Here is a 19,918-nt window from a genome sequence, read left to right on the forward strand (position 1 = left end):
GCGAATGAGCAGATTAAAAATAGCTCTGAAAACTGTTAGTCGTTTTGTTAGACTACTTTTTATGTTCATTGCACTTCCGCAATGTACAGACACACCGTGTTGTCCAGTTTTCTTAAATATATTGATGAAATCTGATCAGCACCCGGACAACAACGCCCGTTTGTACTTTGCTGATCGTACACTTTTATTACTTACTAGCTGACCCGGCAGACTTCGTAGCGCCTCGATCGATAAATAAAGCTTTTATATAAAATAAACTTAAAACAAACAAGAGGAATCCGTCCGACGGGGGGGACATCAAAAGAAAAACAAAATTGTTTGTTTTTATATAATTCCGAGCATTTTCATTTTTATTCACCTTTTAAACCTTCTCTGGAGTTCCACGAATAATTCAAGACCAAAATTAGCCAAATCGGTCCAGCAGTTCTCGAGTTTTAGCGAGACTAACTAACAGCAATTAATTTGTATATATAGATAGATTACGGTGGGTACCTATACACAATTTTTTTTCAAACAAATTTTCCATATACTTTTCTCTCACGTTTCAAAACATTATTTTTTCTTTAAAATTTTCCTCGGAAGTGGGAATGGTAAAGGTTACAATACACTTTTGCGGCTTTAGAAGCTTAAATCTTATTATACTACCTTTAATGGGAATTGTCTTAAATCTCATAATAACGTATTAACATTCAAAATTTCCATTTGGAATAGTGAACATTATTTTCATTAAAGCTCATTATTCATAGACCGAGTGCGATTAGGCTGTGTCTCTGGCATTGCTAATGTCCATGAGCAATAGTGAACACTCACCATCAGTTAAGACGGATGCTACGAAAAAAGGATCGAAGTACTATTGAAAAAAAATCTGATTAAGCTAAAAATACTAATTATAAGCAATCTTCAAATCTGAATTTCTATCCGAACAAAATTTGCTCGGCGTTTTCATATTACCTCAAAATGGTATTAACAAAAGGAAAAGAGATGAAGTATTGAAAAAAAAAATTGAACATAAAACTTTTTTGTTTATACGGATGGGTGACTAGATCATATCCCACCAGATTAAAAGTTTCCAAATCACCATGTAAATACCGTCTCCGACCTTGAAATACGTTAAATATAAATTGACCAGTTTGGTTGTTATCTCAAGCTACCAATAGATAATATTCCCTTATTACAAATGTTTTTATTTAACGAATCTTGACCACAATTTTCAAATATTTTAATTCGATCGCCATTATCTAACGGAGAGACTGCAGATAAGATATTAGGAACTTTCAAGAACGGAATAAAATCAAAAGTCGTCATAAGAACCCGATAAATGAAAGTATTTTTAACATCGACCTTTGCGACAGTTTCAAACTATTCAAACGCGGCCGAGCTTATCCCTAAACCATGAAGCTCAAAAGCTATGATACAAATAACAGATTAAAAATAAGTTTATTTTAGCTTAAAGTAAATTTAAATCCCATATTGTGTTATATAGACCGTGATTTTGATGTTAAAAAGAGATTGTTGCGCCTGGTCAAAGTCTAAATTTTTTACTGTCGTACGGAAAAACTTCACGACAGAAATAAGCGAGTTTTTTATAAATATCATTCCCGTGAATATTTTTGTATTTATTGTATTGTACTTTTGTATTGTATTATAATAACTCAATGGGCTATATCAACATTAATGGCAGAAATTAAAACTTGTTTTAAGTAGCATTATTCTGTAACATTATGCTGTGTGTGAGTTTTCTATCTCTAGATGCAATCTTCATAATATTATATAGCCATGAAATGATTGAAAAAATATTTCAAGTATTAATTTTCGATTTCCGTTTCCACTTTCAATGTGAAATTAGTGAGAATTTTAATTTTAATCATATTTAGTACAACTGACCGGTAACAAATGGGTCAACATTTTTCAACAACATGCTAACTCTATTGTGAAGAACGTCGCCTTTTCCTTTATGTGTTTTTGTACGACTAAAAGCATAACTTGCGACAATGCATCGACTTTATATCTTTATTATGTACCTGAATAGAATAAATGATAATTTTTAATTATATTACTGTTGCTACAGATAGATAGATACCCATCATACTTACCTACCGTTACCAGTATTGATTTTTATTTTTTTGTAACAGTGACATCTCTGTTTGAGTTTTTTACAACTAAAGTTATTTGAAAATGTAGGTAACTGATTTTACTTTCTCATTTTAGTTCATAAACGTAATAATAGATGGCGCTAGCTCTGCGTCAATTTATCTATGGCTTATTTTTTATTTATTACACCAATCTTTTTGTGATAATTTTTTTTTTAAATAAAGAACAAAACAGTATTACACTTTACGCTTTAGGTTAATTTCATATTGATTTTATTGATTTTATAAGTACGCTAAATGGTTAAAGATAGGGTTCGTGATTTTATTCGCGTCTGTGTCAGACGCAATTGCGAGCGGAGATGGAGAGCGGTCAATACCGCCTTTAAAAAACTGCCTACTTCAAGACTTCATTGCTCACCTCAAGCCTCGCTTGAAGAAAGCTGTCAGAGTAACCGGGAAAATTTTGAGGAGAGAGTTTACTTTAAGCTTAATGACTCAAGGAATAAGCTATTTTGGAAACAATGAGTGGCTTGAAAGGTGGTAAAACAGGCAAAAGGATTTAAATGAGTCGTCTATTATCAAAGGCGGCAATCTGTACATTTGGACAAAAAATTTTTATTGATATGTCAATACAGATTTATTTGAATATCATCGTCTCCTTCAAAGAATACGGTTCAAAACCTGCATTAAATAAAGGTTAATAGTTAACCTGTTATTTATCTAAGATGTCGTTCCGAAGAGTTTTGTGACTGCCAATGGAATACAAAGTCAATAATTCGTTTTTCTGATTTACCAATCATTGTCCAAAAGTCAGATTGCCGCCTTTGATAATAGACGACTCAAATAATCTAGATGTGTTTGTACTTGTAAGTTATTATGGTAGGTAGTAGTATAATGTGGCGGGTAGCCATCATGGAACCCGAGATATTTGATAGATGACTGAATCTCACTAGCGACATTTTCAAGATAAGCTTGCATCTATACAAGTTCCAAACAACAACATTCGGACCACATGTCTATACGGATCCTTCCGATCCACTAACATTATTATTAGTTAATAAATAATAAATAAATAAATATTCACTAACAATCACGCCACGTTAACTGGTCCCGTGATAAGTTCGTAAAGAACTTGTGTTACAGGTACCAGATAACGGCTATAAATGTAAGATTTTTATTATACACATACATATATTTAATATAACCCTGGAAAAGACATTTATATTTATCATACAAATATCTTCTCTTGGCGGGATTCGAACCCGCGACCCCCTTGTGTAGTGACCATGTCACTTACCACTACACCAGACGGCCGTTACCTGTAGCTGTAGCACTAGGAGCAGGCTTTTAGGGACCTTGGTAAACGTACTTGTCAAACTCTGAAAAGAGTTCGACGTGCAACTAACCCATACATCAGTCTGCTGAGATTCTCGACGGATTCGGTAATAGATGCATTCGTGAATCAGCTGCCCTTGAACTGTTAGGTCTCCTTCAGAGGTGCTGTTAGAAGATCCCACCCTTCCTGGCTGAGCCCGTCCTCGCCCACCTGTTCTGGTGGTGGACAGGCCTCGAGGCCATCAGTAACCTTCAAACATAGTAACTTTCAAACATTTACTGGTGGTACGACCTTTTGTGAGTCCGTACGGGAAGGTACCACCACCACCCTGCCTATTTCTGCCGTGAAGCAGTAATGCGTTTCGGTTTGAAGGGCGGGACAGCCGTTGTAACTTGAGACCTTAGAACTTGTATCGTAATGTGGGTGGCGCATTTACGTTGAAGATGTTTATGGGATCCAGTAACCACTTAACACCAGGTGGGCTGTGAGCACGTCCACCCGTCTAAGCAATACCATCGGTCTACTGGGCCATATCACCCGATCGGTGGAAGATCTGCCCTTCGACGTGAACTAGTATTAACTTTAAGTATCCATGTCTGGTAAACTAAAGATATATTATCCTGCCTACGACGTATTATCAAGAAAACAAGATTTAAGGATAATAGTTTTGTATTTCACTAATTTTAGATTTAGTTAAATAATTTTCTCACCAAATAAATAATAACAATGCAACGATAATAAAAAGAACAAAGACAACCTTTAGTTTTTTTGGGCGAAGAGAAGGTAGCTTGCACTTCTTTGACGGCTGCTATTTTGATAAAACCTTGATCCACTGTCATTCATCACCACCAGTACCAACTAGAATATTAAATAAGTTAGCAAATTATATTATTATCGACATAACTACGGCTCGGGACGCGTTATGAGTTATGTGAGGTGTGTTATATAGGTACGGTAGGTATATATAGGTAGCCCTACTTATTTCTGCCGCATCCCACATTAATAATAATTCTCGAACATGGCTCAGTTGATGACTGAATTATCGAATTGAAACGTAGAATCAATTTAATGAAAAAAAAACACATGGCTTACGAAATGGGTTAGTGTGATGTTTATAAATAACAGAAACAATTAAATTTTCATTATTGCATAACGAGTTTTCATTATTGCACGAATATAAATAAGCAACGGTTATTACAAGCCGACCTACGAGTCCAATTACGCACGCAGATGCTCACAAGCATAGGTTATGTGAAGACGAGCTTTCACGTTGCAACGTCCGGGAATCTCCTTGGATTCGACCTAGAAAGTGAAAGTACACGAGGTCAATCTATCGCGTACGTAATGCACGCTCACGCTAACACCGGGTCAGCTAAATAATGGAATCTACAGGCAACGGTCAAACAGAGATCAATGACAATAAAAAAAAAGGGTGCGTGTACGTATGTACGCGCGTAAGAAGTTCTACTTTATTTTTATTAAATTTATTTCTTATTTTTTTAAATTTAAATTTTAATCAATTTGAAAACAAATCGGTTAAACAACATCCTCAAACACGCATATTGGACATCCCCTTTCTTGACATCGTATAAATTCGGTAATTCTCGGTACGGTTTGGAAAGTTCACCTGCGGCTATATTCAGACTCGCCAAGTTAAATGGAGGCCACATATGGGTACCAGGAGCGTGGGGCGTCCTCCAACCAGGTGGACTGACGACTTAGTGCGCACAGCGGGAAGTCGTTGGATGCGGAAGGCGGAGGATCGCATTATGTGGAAGGCATTGGGGAAGGCCTATGTCCAGCAGTGGGCAGATAAAGGCTGATGATGATGGTGATGATGAAGTTACGTCGGTCGTATTGTAATGAGCGATTTAGTGGGCAACTTCATTCTGTTAATTTTGTGTCACGGTGCGCGCGCATCGTAAAATTTCACTCTCATCAAATTTTCATAACGCGCCTAAAGAAGTATAACTTCAAAAAAGAATTGGGTACCGATTTTGGTATGCAAATACATCGATCTAACACCTTACAAAGTTTAAAGTATAATTATTGAAGTTTTAGATGGATGAGGCAAGGGTAATGATATTAATGGCCCTGATGTTCTGAATTCTGATGAAGCTAGTAAGTAGGACATCACTGTTAGAGATGTTCTTGTCTCACATTCACTTCATAACTAATTTTTATTGCATGTATGGATGGACGAGCTCACAGCCGTCTTGGTGTTAGGTGGTTATCGGAGCGCATAGACGTCTACAACGTAAATACCGCCACCCACCTGATATAAGTTCTAAGGTCTCAGTATAGTTACAACGGCTGCCCCACCCTTCAAACCGAAACACATTACTGCTTCATGGCAATAATAGGCAGAGTAATGGTACCTACCCGTGCGGACTCACAAGAGGCCTTACCACCAGTCAATATTTGACATCTGTCATTCGATACTTACCGTAATTGAGTTGTTAGGTTTCTATCAAGGATGCTCGAGCAGATCTTAGAAAACCTTACTTTTTTTTTAGAAAAATTGTATCAATATCTGAAAAGGCGTGCCTTATTCTATCGCTGGCAGTCATGGCTTCTAGTTGGTAGTGCAGTTGTTGTAAAAAACATTTTGTAACTCAGCTGTTACTTTTCGAACATACGTCGGTGGAAGAGAGCACCTATTTTCCTACCTAATACCCAATTCTTAACTTAATAAGTACTTTCAGTATACGATGTTGAGCATCAGTCGCAAGGAGCACCAGCATGATGCTTATATCTGCCGCGAAGTAAACTTTCTTTTCTTAATAGTGAAACAGACCTACCCGTGCAATGGTCACCACGGGCAAAAATAAATTACTAAATGACCCCAAAATCACATTTTATTTTATTTATTGCTTAGATGGATGGACGAGCTCACAGCCCACCTGGTGTTAAGTGGTTACTGGAGCCCATAGACATCTACAACGTAAATGCGCCACCCACCTCGAGGTATAAGTTCTAAGGTCTCAGTATAGTTATAACGGCTACGCCACCCTTCGAACCGAAACGCATTACTGCTTCACGGCGGAAATAGGCGGGGTGGTGGTACCTACCCGTGCGGACTCACAAGAGGTCCTACCATCAGTGATTACGCAAATTATAATTTTGCGGGTTTTGTTTTTATTACACGTTGTTATTCCTTCACCGTGGAAGTCAATCGTGAACATTTGTTGAGTGCGTATTTCATTAGAAGAATTGGTACCCGCCTGCGGGATTCGAACACCGGTGCATCGCTACATACGAATGCACCGGACGTCTTATCCTTTAGGCCACGACGACTTCATAAAAAGAATCATTCAATTGGTATGTAAACATTTAAATTACACACAAATGTGTTTCCTTTCCTTGCTAATGAGCGCCTGCAATGCATTTTGTATGTATGTTGAAGGGAAAAAACGTGCTCTCAATTTTTCTAAATAAGAAACCGAATTGCTAGCAAGTTTCGTGAGGCAGTGTGTGGTAATAGAAAATAAATAATAAACAGCTCATGTTATAAATAATCAGATGAAGGAACAAACTTCAATAATTACTCTATTTTTATTTACTTGAGTCTTACATAATGCTGTTAGTGTAGAATATTATATATCTTTAGTTACTGACTTTGATACAAAACTAAAGCTGTTGATTTGTGTGGCATTTTGAAAATAATAGTTTAAGTCAAAGTCATTGTTTAACCGCTCCCTCGTGACCGCTCAAACTTTCCATTTTAGTTTAAACTACGATTGATATTACGGGCCTAAGCCAACGAGGCGTTTGAAATCATCGGCGCCGACCAGTATCATATTATAGGTAATGAGTGACGATGCAGTTTTAGTATTATGTTCGCGAGTTCGTATTGCGTTGAACTGAGATGTTTATATTCACATTATTTGTTACGTAAGCGCACGCAGTTTAACATACGAGGCTCCGGACATAAGAGGTAGCGGGAAAATTTATTAAATTAATATTAAATAATGACAGCTTATTTGACATTCTCGTTGATGACGGGAATTGGCCATGCCTTCCGCCTTGAAGGACGGGACAGCCGATATGTAATACAATATAACTAAAACTTTAACCACATAATTATCTCAAAGTGAATAGCGGAATTGACGTAATAGTGTCTGCGAACTGAACAACAATTGAATTTACTCAGTGCTGAAAATAATAATTATATCCAATACCCCTAACAGCTTCCGTCTGAGACTCACACTTTTTTTCTAAAAAATCAATAGCGCTTGTACCTCGGACCATACAATTACGGGGCACCTAAAATTATTTATAGCGATTCTATTCAGCTCGTCTTCACACAATTTCTCTTCGTTTATTCTTCAATTGCTGGACAGCCGTCAGGCGATGTATGTTGATTGCGGGATAGCTCTTGCGTGGTTGACACCGTGCAGCGTCTCGCGCGCCTTTCTCAAGGCGTAGCCTCCCGGCAGAATTGGAATTGGTCCCCGGTCTTCCTCTTCTCCCTCTTCTTTTCTGGAGGCGCCGGAGTCCGACATAACCCGGTCTGTTACCCTCCTCGACCGGGTATCCGTAAATGGATTCCCCAGCGTAAAAAAGGCCTGCTTTTGCGCCGAGGGTCGTAGGTTCGATTCCCACATCGGACAAACATTGTGGGATGAACAAGTTTGTTTGCTCTTTGTCTGGGTGTTTATAATTGATATATGTATATGTTTAAATGTATATAACGATGTTTATTAGTCTAGTACCCATAACACAGGAAATACTAAATTGGGACCAAATGACCGCGTTTGATTTGTTCCGAGTTATTAATTTTTTATTAAACGAGAGATTAAATATTAAATGTAATTTTAATTAGGCATTGTCTTAGACAAATAAACGACAAACATTTTGGACAATTAAAATCAATTCCTTAATATTTTATTAAACATGTAAGTACCATATCGAAATAAACATAATAACAGACCCAAAACAACAACGGATTTTATTTTTATTCTTAAAATAAATAAAGTTTAGATTTCCATTAACAGTATATTTTTTCATAATAAAAAAAATTACTATAAATAAGGCCTACCGCACAAGACGTCATGAACACAGATTCCAACTTTGGTTTCATCTACGCTGGCACAACCCTCAGGCGAAGGTGTCCCACACCTCAAACAATATGATTTTCATAATTGATAGCGACACGTGGGAGAACCGCGATGCTATCAAGCTATTACTTAAATAACATTCTTATTTAATGGTCTATTGTGAATTTAGAAAATATTTAAATTGACATTTTTATATAACATTAAACGCTCTGAAGTAATAATATACTTTGTTAACATTTCGTTTCCGTATAGTATCTATGGTACGTAATGCGATTGGTTCTAATAAATGTCGGTTAAATAATGTCGGTTTTAGGAAGTATTGTGGTACGTAAGAAACCTAGAGTCCATCAGTAAGTATTTACAGTCGGCAACAGTGCGCCATTTCGATAAAGCGACACGACACGAGAACACTCTCATCATGGCCGCCGGTAACTACATTCCCGATCCTGCGGACCGAATGGTAAACGGTGGATGTCGCCAAACAATTCATTTCGGATCCTCCCGAACCACAAACGGTGCTTTTAGGTACCTCAAGCACCGGTTATTGTTTTCGCCGAACCCGTCGCTTGCGACGAAGGGCTTGACGAGTAAATTAACCCACAGACACAGCTCACTGAGTTTTTCACCGGATCTTCTCAGTGGGTCGCGTTTCCAATCTCGTGGTAGATTCCGCGAACCACGGCTCTTGCTAGGGTTAGTGTTAGCAACGTGGTCAGGTCTCAGGCCCCATGAACTTCACCTACTTGTTAAGTCACTTTTTTTTTCCTCCCTATTCTAGAACGGGTTATTCTAGATTCATCGAGCTAGTAGGTGAGCTTGACCTTGAAATATGAGTTCTAAGGCCTCAGTATGTCACAGCGGCTGCCTCACCCTTCAAACCGAAACGCATTACTGCTTCACGACAGAAATAGGCAATTTTGGTAAATTACAATATCACGACCAGTTACATTAAGGTTTTAACAACATTGACACTGTCCATATATAAGTTTAGGGCATTATAGAAGCTTAGGGCAGCATTAAACGGTCCCGTTAACGAGTGCACAAGAAGGGCCGCGGTACGCGAGGAATGGCGACGTCTGGTGAAGCGCACCACCACCTGAAGTGATGACCACGACCACTCTGCCAAGAGTGCATGGGACTGAGAAGAAGAAGAAGAATATAGAAGTTTGCGAACAAATCACCGCAATACGAAAATAAAACGTAAAAAGAAATTTAATTGTTGAATTAAAATAAAAAATCCACTTGTGACATAATCTTTTGTAACAAGTATATTTTAAGTATTCTAAATTTGGTCACGTAACCCATGCTTTCCAATGTAAGTCTGACCTATGCCCGTGCATGAAGTGTTACGCTGGCAAGTCCTTGTTTAAGTGGACAGAGCCTCCGCGACCTCGAAGAGAAAGTTGAGTAAAACCGATCTTTGGATTTAACCGTCTCACTGAGCACAATGACTTCTTTATTGTTCTACACTTTTGTTTGGAACGTATTTGGGACCACATTAGGGGGTCAAATTATAAGTTTTGAAAAAATCACCCATGTAATAATACATTACTTCCGTAAGTGGATTTCGTTAGTCATTATTTTAAAACAAACATCTCAGATTATGGGATATTTAGGTAAATTCAGACTCATTAGTCTTTTTAAATAAATAATAATTGGGAACAAATTACGCACGGACATCCAGCCCTAATTAAGGATTCCCTCTGTTATGGGAACCAGAGACTCATAAACATCCTTATACGTTTAAATATATAGGTAATGCACAACCAGACAAAGAGCAAACAAACTTCATCATCAGACGAACGTTGGCCCGATATGGGAATCGAACCCACGACCCTCGGCGCAACAGTCAGGGCCGCTAACCACTGAACTACCGAGTCATTCATCAAAAAGACTTGTCGCATCAAATACATGTCGGAAACGGTCATTAGTTTGGTGGGAAAACAAAGCGCAGCACGATTTCCGAGATTTCGCCGTCGTCGTGGCCTAAGGGATAAGACGTCCGGTGCTTTCGTATCGAAGACTTTGTTTTGCTGTATTTTCTGTTATCTTTGATTAAATTGATTTTTATCGAATTAAAACATTGGATTTTTTAAATTATTAATCATGTTGTCTGGTGGGGGACCAGAGACCCTGTTTCTAAAGTCCGTCTCTGAAGTTCAAACATTTTATCACGTTTACATCGCATTGTTGGCTTACACAATAGATTTGTCTCGTAAATTGTTTACCCACACTCATATAGAAATTCTGTTTTTTTGTAGCGGAAATACACAGCAGAACTCTTATAATTGAACGAGAGTCAATTAATCAGGTTTGTATTAAATTTAGCTCGTATCGTTTACAAGTGAGATTTTTACTGGCTCATGGTTCATTTGATGTTAATGGTATGCTAGAATCTACAAACTTTGCAACGTGAATGCTTGAAGGTGTGCATGCATTAAAGCTAAAACTATTAACATCTACCATCATCCTTGACAGAAGGGAAGTATCTTAAATTGTTAAGAAAAAAAAAACTTTAATTGCATTTTTAATATGTACGTAATTCGAATTGTGTGGAAGGCAGGAAACGCACGAACACTATTGTTTCAGCTTTATCTCGATCTTAGATTAATATCGCGGATTTTTTGCTCAAAGAAGTTTTGTTTATTGGCATCTTTCGGTCAAAATTTAAGAAGATTCTAGAAACAAGAGAACGACCGAAGTGTGGACATAAAACTTATGGATATTACGTGCTCAGCTCTACTAAGCTACATTTTAAGCCTCTGCTGTGATTCTAAATACCAATCCTATTAGATATGTAATCTATCATCATCATCAGCCCACAGTCGTCCACAGCTGGACATAGACCTCTCCCAACATACACCACTGAGGCCGGTCTTCGGCACTCCTCATCCATTTGTCGAGGCCGCCCTTCCAAGGTTTTCCACCACGTAGCCGAGACCATCCCGCGTTACATTTGCGGGTGGCCAGTCTCCACTTAAGACCCCGTCGGCTCCAATGACCGTTAGTTCTTATACATAGCTGCATTTTTTATTACAAAAAGAAATGAACTGGCTATATTGGGAAGTCGTCGTGGCCTAAAAGATAAGATGTTCGGCGCATTCGTAACTAGCGATGCAACGGTGTTCGAATCCCACAAGCGGGTACCAATTTTTCTAATGAAATACGTACTTAACAAATGTTCACGATTGACTTCCACGGTGAAGGAATAGCATCGTGTAATAAAAACCAAACCCGCAAAATTATAATTTGCGTAATTACTGGTGGTTGGACCTCTAGTGAGTACGGGTAGGTACCACCGCCCCACCTATTTCTGCCGTGAAGCAGTAATGCGTTTCGGTTTGAAGGGTAGGGCAGCCGTCGTAACTATACTTGAGACCTTAGAACTTATATCTCAAGGTGTTTGGCTCATTTACGTTGTAGATGTCTATGGGCTCCAGTAACCACTTAACACCCGGTGGGCTGTGAACACGTCCACACATCATAGCAATAAAAAAAAATCTAGAAGCGATAATCGTGTTCTAGGTGCATTGCAATAAAGTTGACGATCATCAGTCTAAAAACACTGTGTAGTTTTAAATCAGGAAACCATTCTTTCGTTGTAGCTAAACTTTGTATGAAAAAGTTGCGACTTATCATTACTGGCGATGTCCTCGACGTTTAGTTTATGCTAATTCACGTTGTTCATTATCTATATATTTACCTATTTCTTTTTATGCTTAGTAAAACTGCTAATGTAGATAGATGTCAATAATATTCTCATGATTCTCCCACACACATAGATGTGTAGCTTAAATACCTTTGCATGATCTTTAGTTTCCATTACAGTTACAATATTCCTGAATCCTCATCATCATGGACTAACCGCAATTTTGTCTTGTTACAGAGAGCACTTCTCATAGAAGAAAAAATTCAGAATCAATCACCTCTTTTATATAATAAAATGGAGAGTAATTCACAAAAGCTTTTTTTATTGTCCATTCAATAGTGAAGGAGCGTGTTGCGCGATTTGAATGAATTACCTATTAAATGATGTAATAAAATCTCATTAAGAATTAATGTAATTATTTGACAAATACTCGCCTGATTTGTGGAATAATTGAGTGGATTTTTATTCATAGTCATATAAATTATACATTAGAGGAAGCATAAAAAAGCCTTTTCAGAATTGATAGAAAATAAACAACCTCTGGCCATGACTATAACCACTTATGAATAGAGAAAGGGAGAGAGAGAATATATTTTATTTCATACCAAAACATTATTAAAATTCGAAAACAACAAGGAGGTATTATTGTACAATGGGTGGTCTTATCGTTAAAAGCTTTCTCTTCGAGACAACCGTTTTATCTACAGAAATTCTGTAAAAGATACAGCTGGTATGCTGCGGGGGTATAAAGCTCTAAAACTTTTAGTTTTAAACTTTTTTGGCTAAATATAAGCTTAAGATTAAGTTGTAAAGTACACGTACATATGCTTAGAAAGCTTTGCAGCTGACATGTCGGTCGCACCCAGTCAATTTGGCACCGCCCAAACGATTGTTAACGATGATTGAATCGTACCCATCCAAGCTATTATGGAGTATGTTAAGTATTTTGGTTACATAATGATTGTTTAAATACCTCTTCATCAAATGGCTGTAAGTTCGAGAATGCAGACAAGGGCTTACCAAAACCATTGCGTCCAAAACCATTGCGTCTCTACAAGACGTTAAAGTATTGCGTTTGTGGATAATCTTTAAACCGAAAGGAATAACGTCTTTGCAGTAATAGACAGGGTCATTCACATGATGTCTTTACTGCTGCGTAGATAAGTCGACGACGTTACAGTCGCCATTCGATATCCAAGTGTTATCTATCAGCCCTCCAAACTAATGGTTTGACCCTCTTCTCTCTTCTTCAACCCGTGTCCACCCAATGTTGAGTGTAGGTCTCTTCGAATGCACCCCATTCTTTTTGGTCTCTTGCCTTTCGCATCCAACCCCTATCAACCACTTTGACCAGGTCACCGATCCGCCTCGTTGGCTATCTGCCATCGCTACGACGTCCGGTATGTGGTCACCACTCCAGTACTTTTGTTTCTCACCGATTGTCAGCTTGACCTACGAAGCTATAATGATATCAGCAAAAATACCTATATATGTGTATAATAAATTCATTATCGCTTAATTTATGATGATTACTAATTAACAATTGTGTACATGAATATAGGATTCGACCATAGTAGTGTTATCCTTGTTTTCCTATGAAACTTCCTTGAGTCTTCCTGTAAATTCTATCTATTTTTTATCCATATTTTTTGCAATGAGTACGGTTGGTAGGTTCTGTATGCCGCTAAATTTATCACCACTGTCAGGACAGGCACGCCTAGTTCTGGTTTTAAGGCAACCAGAGCTAGCTCCGGTCGGAAGAGCTAGATAGCCGATACTACATTCTCGAGCTTATATCTTAATGATGATGATGATATTAATTTATCCCTAATGAGAAAGGCGAAGGACTTTAGTCCATACAGCCAGGTCTTGTTCTTGGTTATAGTTGGAGAATTTTGGTACCTTATATCATAAGTAGGGAGGTGAAATTTGTGTTGACACTATGTTTTTCCGGTAACAACGGTTAGACTACAGTACCAATTAAGCTGACTGAGTTTCTTTTTTCTGTTAAAACGTCACTAACGTATTGTTTTCTAATCGAAGCTTCAATCTTATCGGAATGGCTTAAGGTTGAAACTCGTTCGGCTTTATGCGGTACTGTTCACAAATTAAAAACGTAACAGTTCGCTGTCAACACAATTTGTAACTCTGCATTGAGAGTTCACTAAAACGTGCTTACATATGCGAGTGTACAGTGTTTCCGCAATTATGTTACACAATCGAGCTTAGATGCACCAGACTGACCTACGAACTTTCAGTCCAACTTTCACTTCCCGTGTTGTCTACATATCAAGTAGCTGAGAAAAACTTGCTTATTAGTTTTAATTTCTCCATTTATTGTTAAATTATAGTTCAACTATTATATCAGGGTTGTATGGATGAAAGATCTTGACTTCGGAACTAGAAGAGTATTCATTGAGCGTTGCTAAACAATAGATTTTAATACTATTTTTATATTTATTCTGTAATGATTTCCGTAATTACTGATAGTAAGGCCTATAAGCCTACACGGGTTGGTATGGATGCTGTCAGTTTTTTTCCTACCTATGCTGATAGCCTTGACAGGCTATAACAGTGTTGCCCTAGCGTGTAGGTGAGCTCTCGGGGCTCAAACCGGAGGTTTTGCTAACACTGGCCCTAGCAAGAGCAGTGCCTCGCAGAATCTACCACAGGATGTGAAACGCGACGCGAATCCGGCGAGAAACTCAGTGGGCTGTGTCTATGGGTTAATTTACTCGCCGAGCCCTTCGTCGCTAACGACGGTTTTGGCGAGGACGGTGACCAGTGCTAGAGGTACCTAAAAGCACCGTTAATGGATCGAGAGGATCCGTAATGACGTGTGCTGTCAATAACTCATTGCCATACAACACAATTCAGACTTCTAGATCTAGTCTAGCTTCTAGTTCATGTCTAGAGGTGAGTGGCGGCATTTACGTGGTAATATGTATCGGCTTCAGTAACCGCTTAACACCAAACAGGATGTAAGCTCATCTACCCATCTTCTTAATAAAAGCCAAGAGTGTATGCAAAAAAAATTCTGCTAGTGCTATAAAAACATAAATGTATTAATTATTAAATTAAAATGAGTAATTAGTAAATAAGACCTCGTATGAATCGTTCTGAAGAGACTTTTTGCGTAAATCAAGGAAACGAAATAAAACTCCTTATAGTATTAACTTCGTATATTGCTAATAACTAAAAATAAAAAAAATATAATAACAAAAAATCTATAATAGTTGTACTCTTGCACCGCCTGGGTATCGAACCCGGCACTTTGGTCGCGTCGAACACGACTTGAGCCTCATCATAAATTAACAACCACAACAGTGAAACAAGAATGTTACTTTTGACTCTTTTTTTTGGTAACTCGATTCTTCTATTGTTCGATTTTCTACTGACAAATGTTTTGAATATTTAGCATATAACGAGCTTTGAAGCTGCTATTTTACATACGCGACGAATGAATAAGGCAGCGCTTAAATCGGCCAGCCTGTTGACTTTGAATTTAAAGCAAGCTTTCTTTGCGTACCCTAAAGATGCTTGAAGGAGAACATATTTTGCCCTAAGCCTCCAAAAGCACGGTGAAGTTTGGAGGCGACGAATTAAGCTCACGACGATGACTCTGTCAATTAAGTTTTCACAGGACGAATATATTTTAATAATTATGTTTTGAAAACGTTAACATTACAGGGCCTATTTAATAAGAACTATATTTTTTTTGGAATAAGAATTTAAATTATTGGGTCAATAAAAAAAATTTGTAGAAGTTTGCTAGAAGTGAGTATCTGATTTTAATCTTTGTTTTGAAAAAAAAAATCGTTGCTGAGAATAACTAATGCTTGTATCGAACATTTTGTCAGTAAATAATCTTAAATAGATAACAACACAACGAAACAAAAATATCTTATTAATATTTTGTCCTAGCCACAAGATCCAATGAAAGATTAGTTGGTAAAATTAGACTTTATTTAAATAAATAAAGTTAGTTTTTTTTTGCAACAAAATCGCACATTAGACCTTATGACACTGCTTTGTGACTATAACGAAAACCAGAATAGCCTCTGTCTGACTCCAAAAAAAACCTGTCGATTGTCAATTTCAGTGACATTTTCTAAAACAAAAATGTTACCCTGAAAACTATTTTTTTTTTTATCCAAAGAATTTTGAACACACTACTGGTCAAATCATCAAATCATACACGTTAACTATGACAGTTATCAATAATGATTTGAGGACGAAAAAATTGAGCCGGAAAGAACTAAAACGGTTTGATAGATCACTTCTAAGGCGTACGAAAAGCCAAACATATTTCGCTACAGCAATAGAAAATTATGTACACTCGCTAATAGCCAGAAAAATATTCACCTTCGCGTACGCCCAAAAGAAAATCCATCTAAACTTACCTAAATAACCACTCTCCAGAATATCCTGTATTAAACATATGACTATGATGTATTAACTATATATACAAGCAATGTGGATCCTGCTAACTCAATCCCATCCGTGATGTTCGTGGTGTTCATGATGAATCGGTACCCAAACCTTCTCCCAAACCGGCTTCCATACCTTTTTCCATGCGGGCACTTCTATGGTCTTCCAGATCGGTACTTGAATTTGCTTCCATTTCTCAACCCATATTTTCTTCTGTACCGGCACCCAGACTTCTTTCTTAACGGTTTTCCAAATTTGCACCTTCTCGTCTACCCATTCCTGTTTTTTCTCGGTTACCCAAGCCTGTTTCTTTTCAGTTTTCCAGATTTGTTTCCATTCTTCTTTCCATTCCAATTTCTTCTCGGTGACCCACTCTTGCTTCTGCACGGTCTTCCAAACTTTCTTCCATACCGGTTTCCAGATCATTTTTTTTCTCCATAGATCGTGACTGGTATATTCCCAGCCGTGATCATCTTTGCCTAGATATTTCTCACCGGGCACACCCTCTTTGACCCAAGCAGGTATAAAGTTCTGTTTCCATTCTGGCACCTGAATGTCTTTCGTTACCGGAACTTGTATTTCTTTCCATACCGGTTTCCAGACTTTCTTCCAATCAGGCACTTGAACTTCTTTCCACACCGGCACTTGCACTTCTTTCCAAATAGGTTTCTGTACTACCTTCCAGGCTGGCACTTGTTCTTCTTTCCACTGTTGTACCTGTTCAGTTTTCCAGGCGGGTACTTTTTCTTTCTTCCACTCAGATTTCCAGGCGAGTTTTTTTTCGGTTTTCCAGATCTGCTTCCACTCTTCCTTCCAGACGAGTTTCTTCTTCCAAACACCTTCCGGCGGTGGCGAGTGCCATCCTCCAGGAGAACGTTTTTCCCTTGTTAACTCGGTGTCGCTTGACACGTCCTGGATCGGTACGGCTACCGATGCCGCGATGGCCAACACCACCCAAATCTGTCAAAAAAGACATGGCAATTAGTTTAAAAGTCTGAGGTTGTAGCATACCTAGTTAGATTTTCTTAATATAATGATTCGGAAATACTCGTTCGCGTACAGTGCACGTAACAATTACGATAGTTATATAGTTAATTAATTCGTCATTACGTTACGTTGTAACTGCAAAGTGATAAGTGACACAAAATAAAAACGTGTTTTGAATTTCAATGAGTATTCTTCGATGATATTTCATTATTAAGCCAAACGTGCCGAGTGATAGCCGCGAAATGATTTTCAAAGAATAGCCTAGTCTTTTAATTTTATTATTTTTATAGACGTTTGTCAAAAAGTCATTCCGATTACGCCATAGTACTTATTGCAGCGAAAGCTGTATTGTTAGCTGTATTGTTAGCTAGTCGAAAACGACCATTGACTTTGATAAATTATTTAATGCTAGCCGTCATTTAGCTGCGGAACAAAATATTGTTGAGCGAAATAAACGAATTTGATTCTTTGTTTAATTATAGGTTTTGAATGCATATAATATTTTAACAATAAAAATTTACTTCAAAATTTTAAATTTAAAGACATATTAGTGGTTATACTACTAGATTTATATTTTTTATATATATTTTTTTATATTTTTAAATTTTAAAATGAATACTTTTTTTTGTTTGCTGATTAAGGATCTTAATGTTTGCACAGAGAGTACGACATAGCTTACACCCAGTTGACACGACTTATTAGTCAATTTACGTAACAACTAAGCATGTCCGATATCACTATTATTGCCGAAAATTATATTCCGTCATTATCTCTATAGTTACAGAGGCCGTTTGATATAAAATAAACCACCACTAGTCTGCTGCCAATATAAAAAGTTTTATGCATGTTCTATCAATTCCAGACAGACAAAAAAAAACAACGTTATAAATTCTGTAAGCATAGTACACAGTCAGTATCGAAAATAAGATCTCTCGTACGAGAAGCACGTGTGATGCCAGTGCTCCGCGAGAGCCTTCCAATCTCAATTACGTACAACGTAAATAGAAAGTTAACAATAAACAAGAAAATACCAGTGAATTTACGAAACTTAAAATCTGCTAAATTTGAACGTCAATTTTGATAGCGCATTAATTTATGAATAGCATATCTGTGTTTGAAGTTTTCGCATATCGCAAAAGTACAATAACCGTTACTGTTCAATCTGGTGTTTATTAGAACTAGTTAACAATTTCGGACGATTCGAATATTTTGCATTTTTTGTGGTCACGAAGATAATCTATTTTTTTTTTTTAGTTTCGTCTTTAAGAATTTTTTATTTATCTGAATACCATTTGGATTTTTTTATGTGGCGTAATTAAAATTCGAAATTATTTTAACAGAACTTTCGTGTTTATTCAAACACAAATAGTTTAACTAGCACGCTTTTTTCACTCACGGCCAATCTGAAACGTTTATTTAAGTGATAGAATGAAATTAAACTATTTTTATTAAAATTTACACGAAAATTAGATATTTTGTGTTTCTTGAACTTTATGACAGGTTTATATTATGTCTGTGAATTCTATTTGTTTGTTCGAGTAATGCGCGTTGGCGCTTTTCTGATTGAGTCGAAGCTTTACGTATTTATTAGTTGTGGTCACTTCGCGAAAGTATTCGTTGGTATAACGTATGTATATGGATGCATTTATGGATCTCGGAATTTTAACTTCATTGAAATCTTTTAACAAAATTACAATTTATGTTCAGTGTCCAATAAATTTCAGTTCATTTATAAAATAGTATCTCATATATTTTTTATTATTAATTAACGGATTAGTGTTTAAATTTGAAAATTACGCGATGACATACGGACAGTCAGAGATTTATACGTTTTTTTTATTTATTTTAATTTTAGTACGGTTTATTTATATTTTAGCACTGTGCTTTTAGGGTTCGATATTTGGTTAAAAAAACCGCTAATTTCGACACTATTTTTTTAACGCCAAATTTAAAGTACCACTATCACATCACATCACTGAACCCACCGTAGCAGTGAGCACCCTCATTTTGAAGCGGTGGTGACTATCTGCACTGACGGTGACCATCGCGCGTCTTGTATTTATTACTCTGCCCCTACTACGATCGCTAGGATGGGCGCGCGGAAAAGCACGCTCAAAACAACATCCTTATAGTAGGGATGCGATGGACGTCAATCCTCTAATGTGCATTCGAATGATGACGAGGCGATTTTTTTTTAGGTTTTTCGATTTCCAAAGATATTTTTGTTGTTGTAGGAAAACAATATCACATATCTAACATACTAATTGGCCGAACCGAGATATGATATCTAAATTTCATTAGAATAGTAACTTTGTGGCTTACGCAAAATATTTTCTAGTTATGAAGAATTATTTCTTCGTTAAGA

At 37.2% G+C, this 19,918-nt stretch overlaps 1 protein-coding gene across 1 annotated transcript; it reads right to left on the reverse strand.

The window, feature by feature from the left end:
• Window positions 1-16,293: 16,293 nt before the first annotated feature.
• On the reverse strand, window positions 16,294-19,609 carry LOC114246322 (uncharacterized). Its single transcript, XM_028178806.2, has 2 exons — window positions 19,539-19,609; window positions 16,294-17,526 (listed from the first exon to the last, which is right to left on the reverse strand). Exons 1-2 carry the CDS (start codon window positions 19,596-19,598, stop codon window positions 16,627-16,629), a joined length of 960 nt encoding a protein of 319 aa, XP_028034607.1. The 5' UTR covers window positions 19,599-19,609; the 3' UTR covers window positions 16,294-16,626.
• Between the last annotated feature and the right edge of the window lie 309 nt (window positions 19,610-19,918).

Source organism: Bombyx mandarina, chromosome 01, assembly GCF_030267445.1.
Source record: "Bombyx mandarina strain Sakado chromosome 01, ASM3026744v2".
In the NCBI taxonomy this organism is placed as follows: domain Eukaryota; kingdom Metazoa; phylum Arthropoda; class Insecta; order Lepidoptera; family Bombycidae; genus Bombyx; species Bombyx mandarina.

Excerpts from the sequence above, each read along its gene's own strand:
- LOC114246322 (XM_028178806.2), bottom strand. The coding sequence starts at position 19,598 with ATGGTCACCGTCAGTGCAGATAGTCACCACCGCTTCAAAATGAGGGTG. Across the intron at positions 17,527-19,538 it reads TGAGGGTGCTCACTGCTACG|ATTTGGGTGGTGTTGGCCAT; the intron begins GTGGGTTCAGTG and ends CTTTTTTGACAG.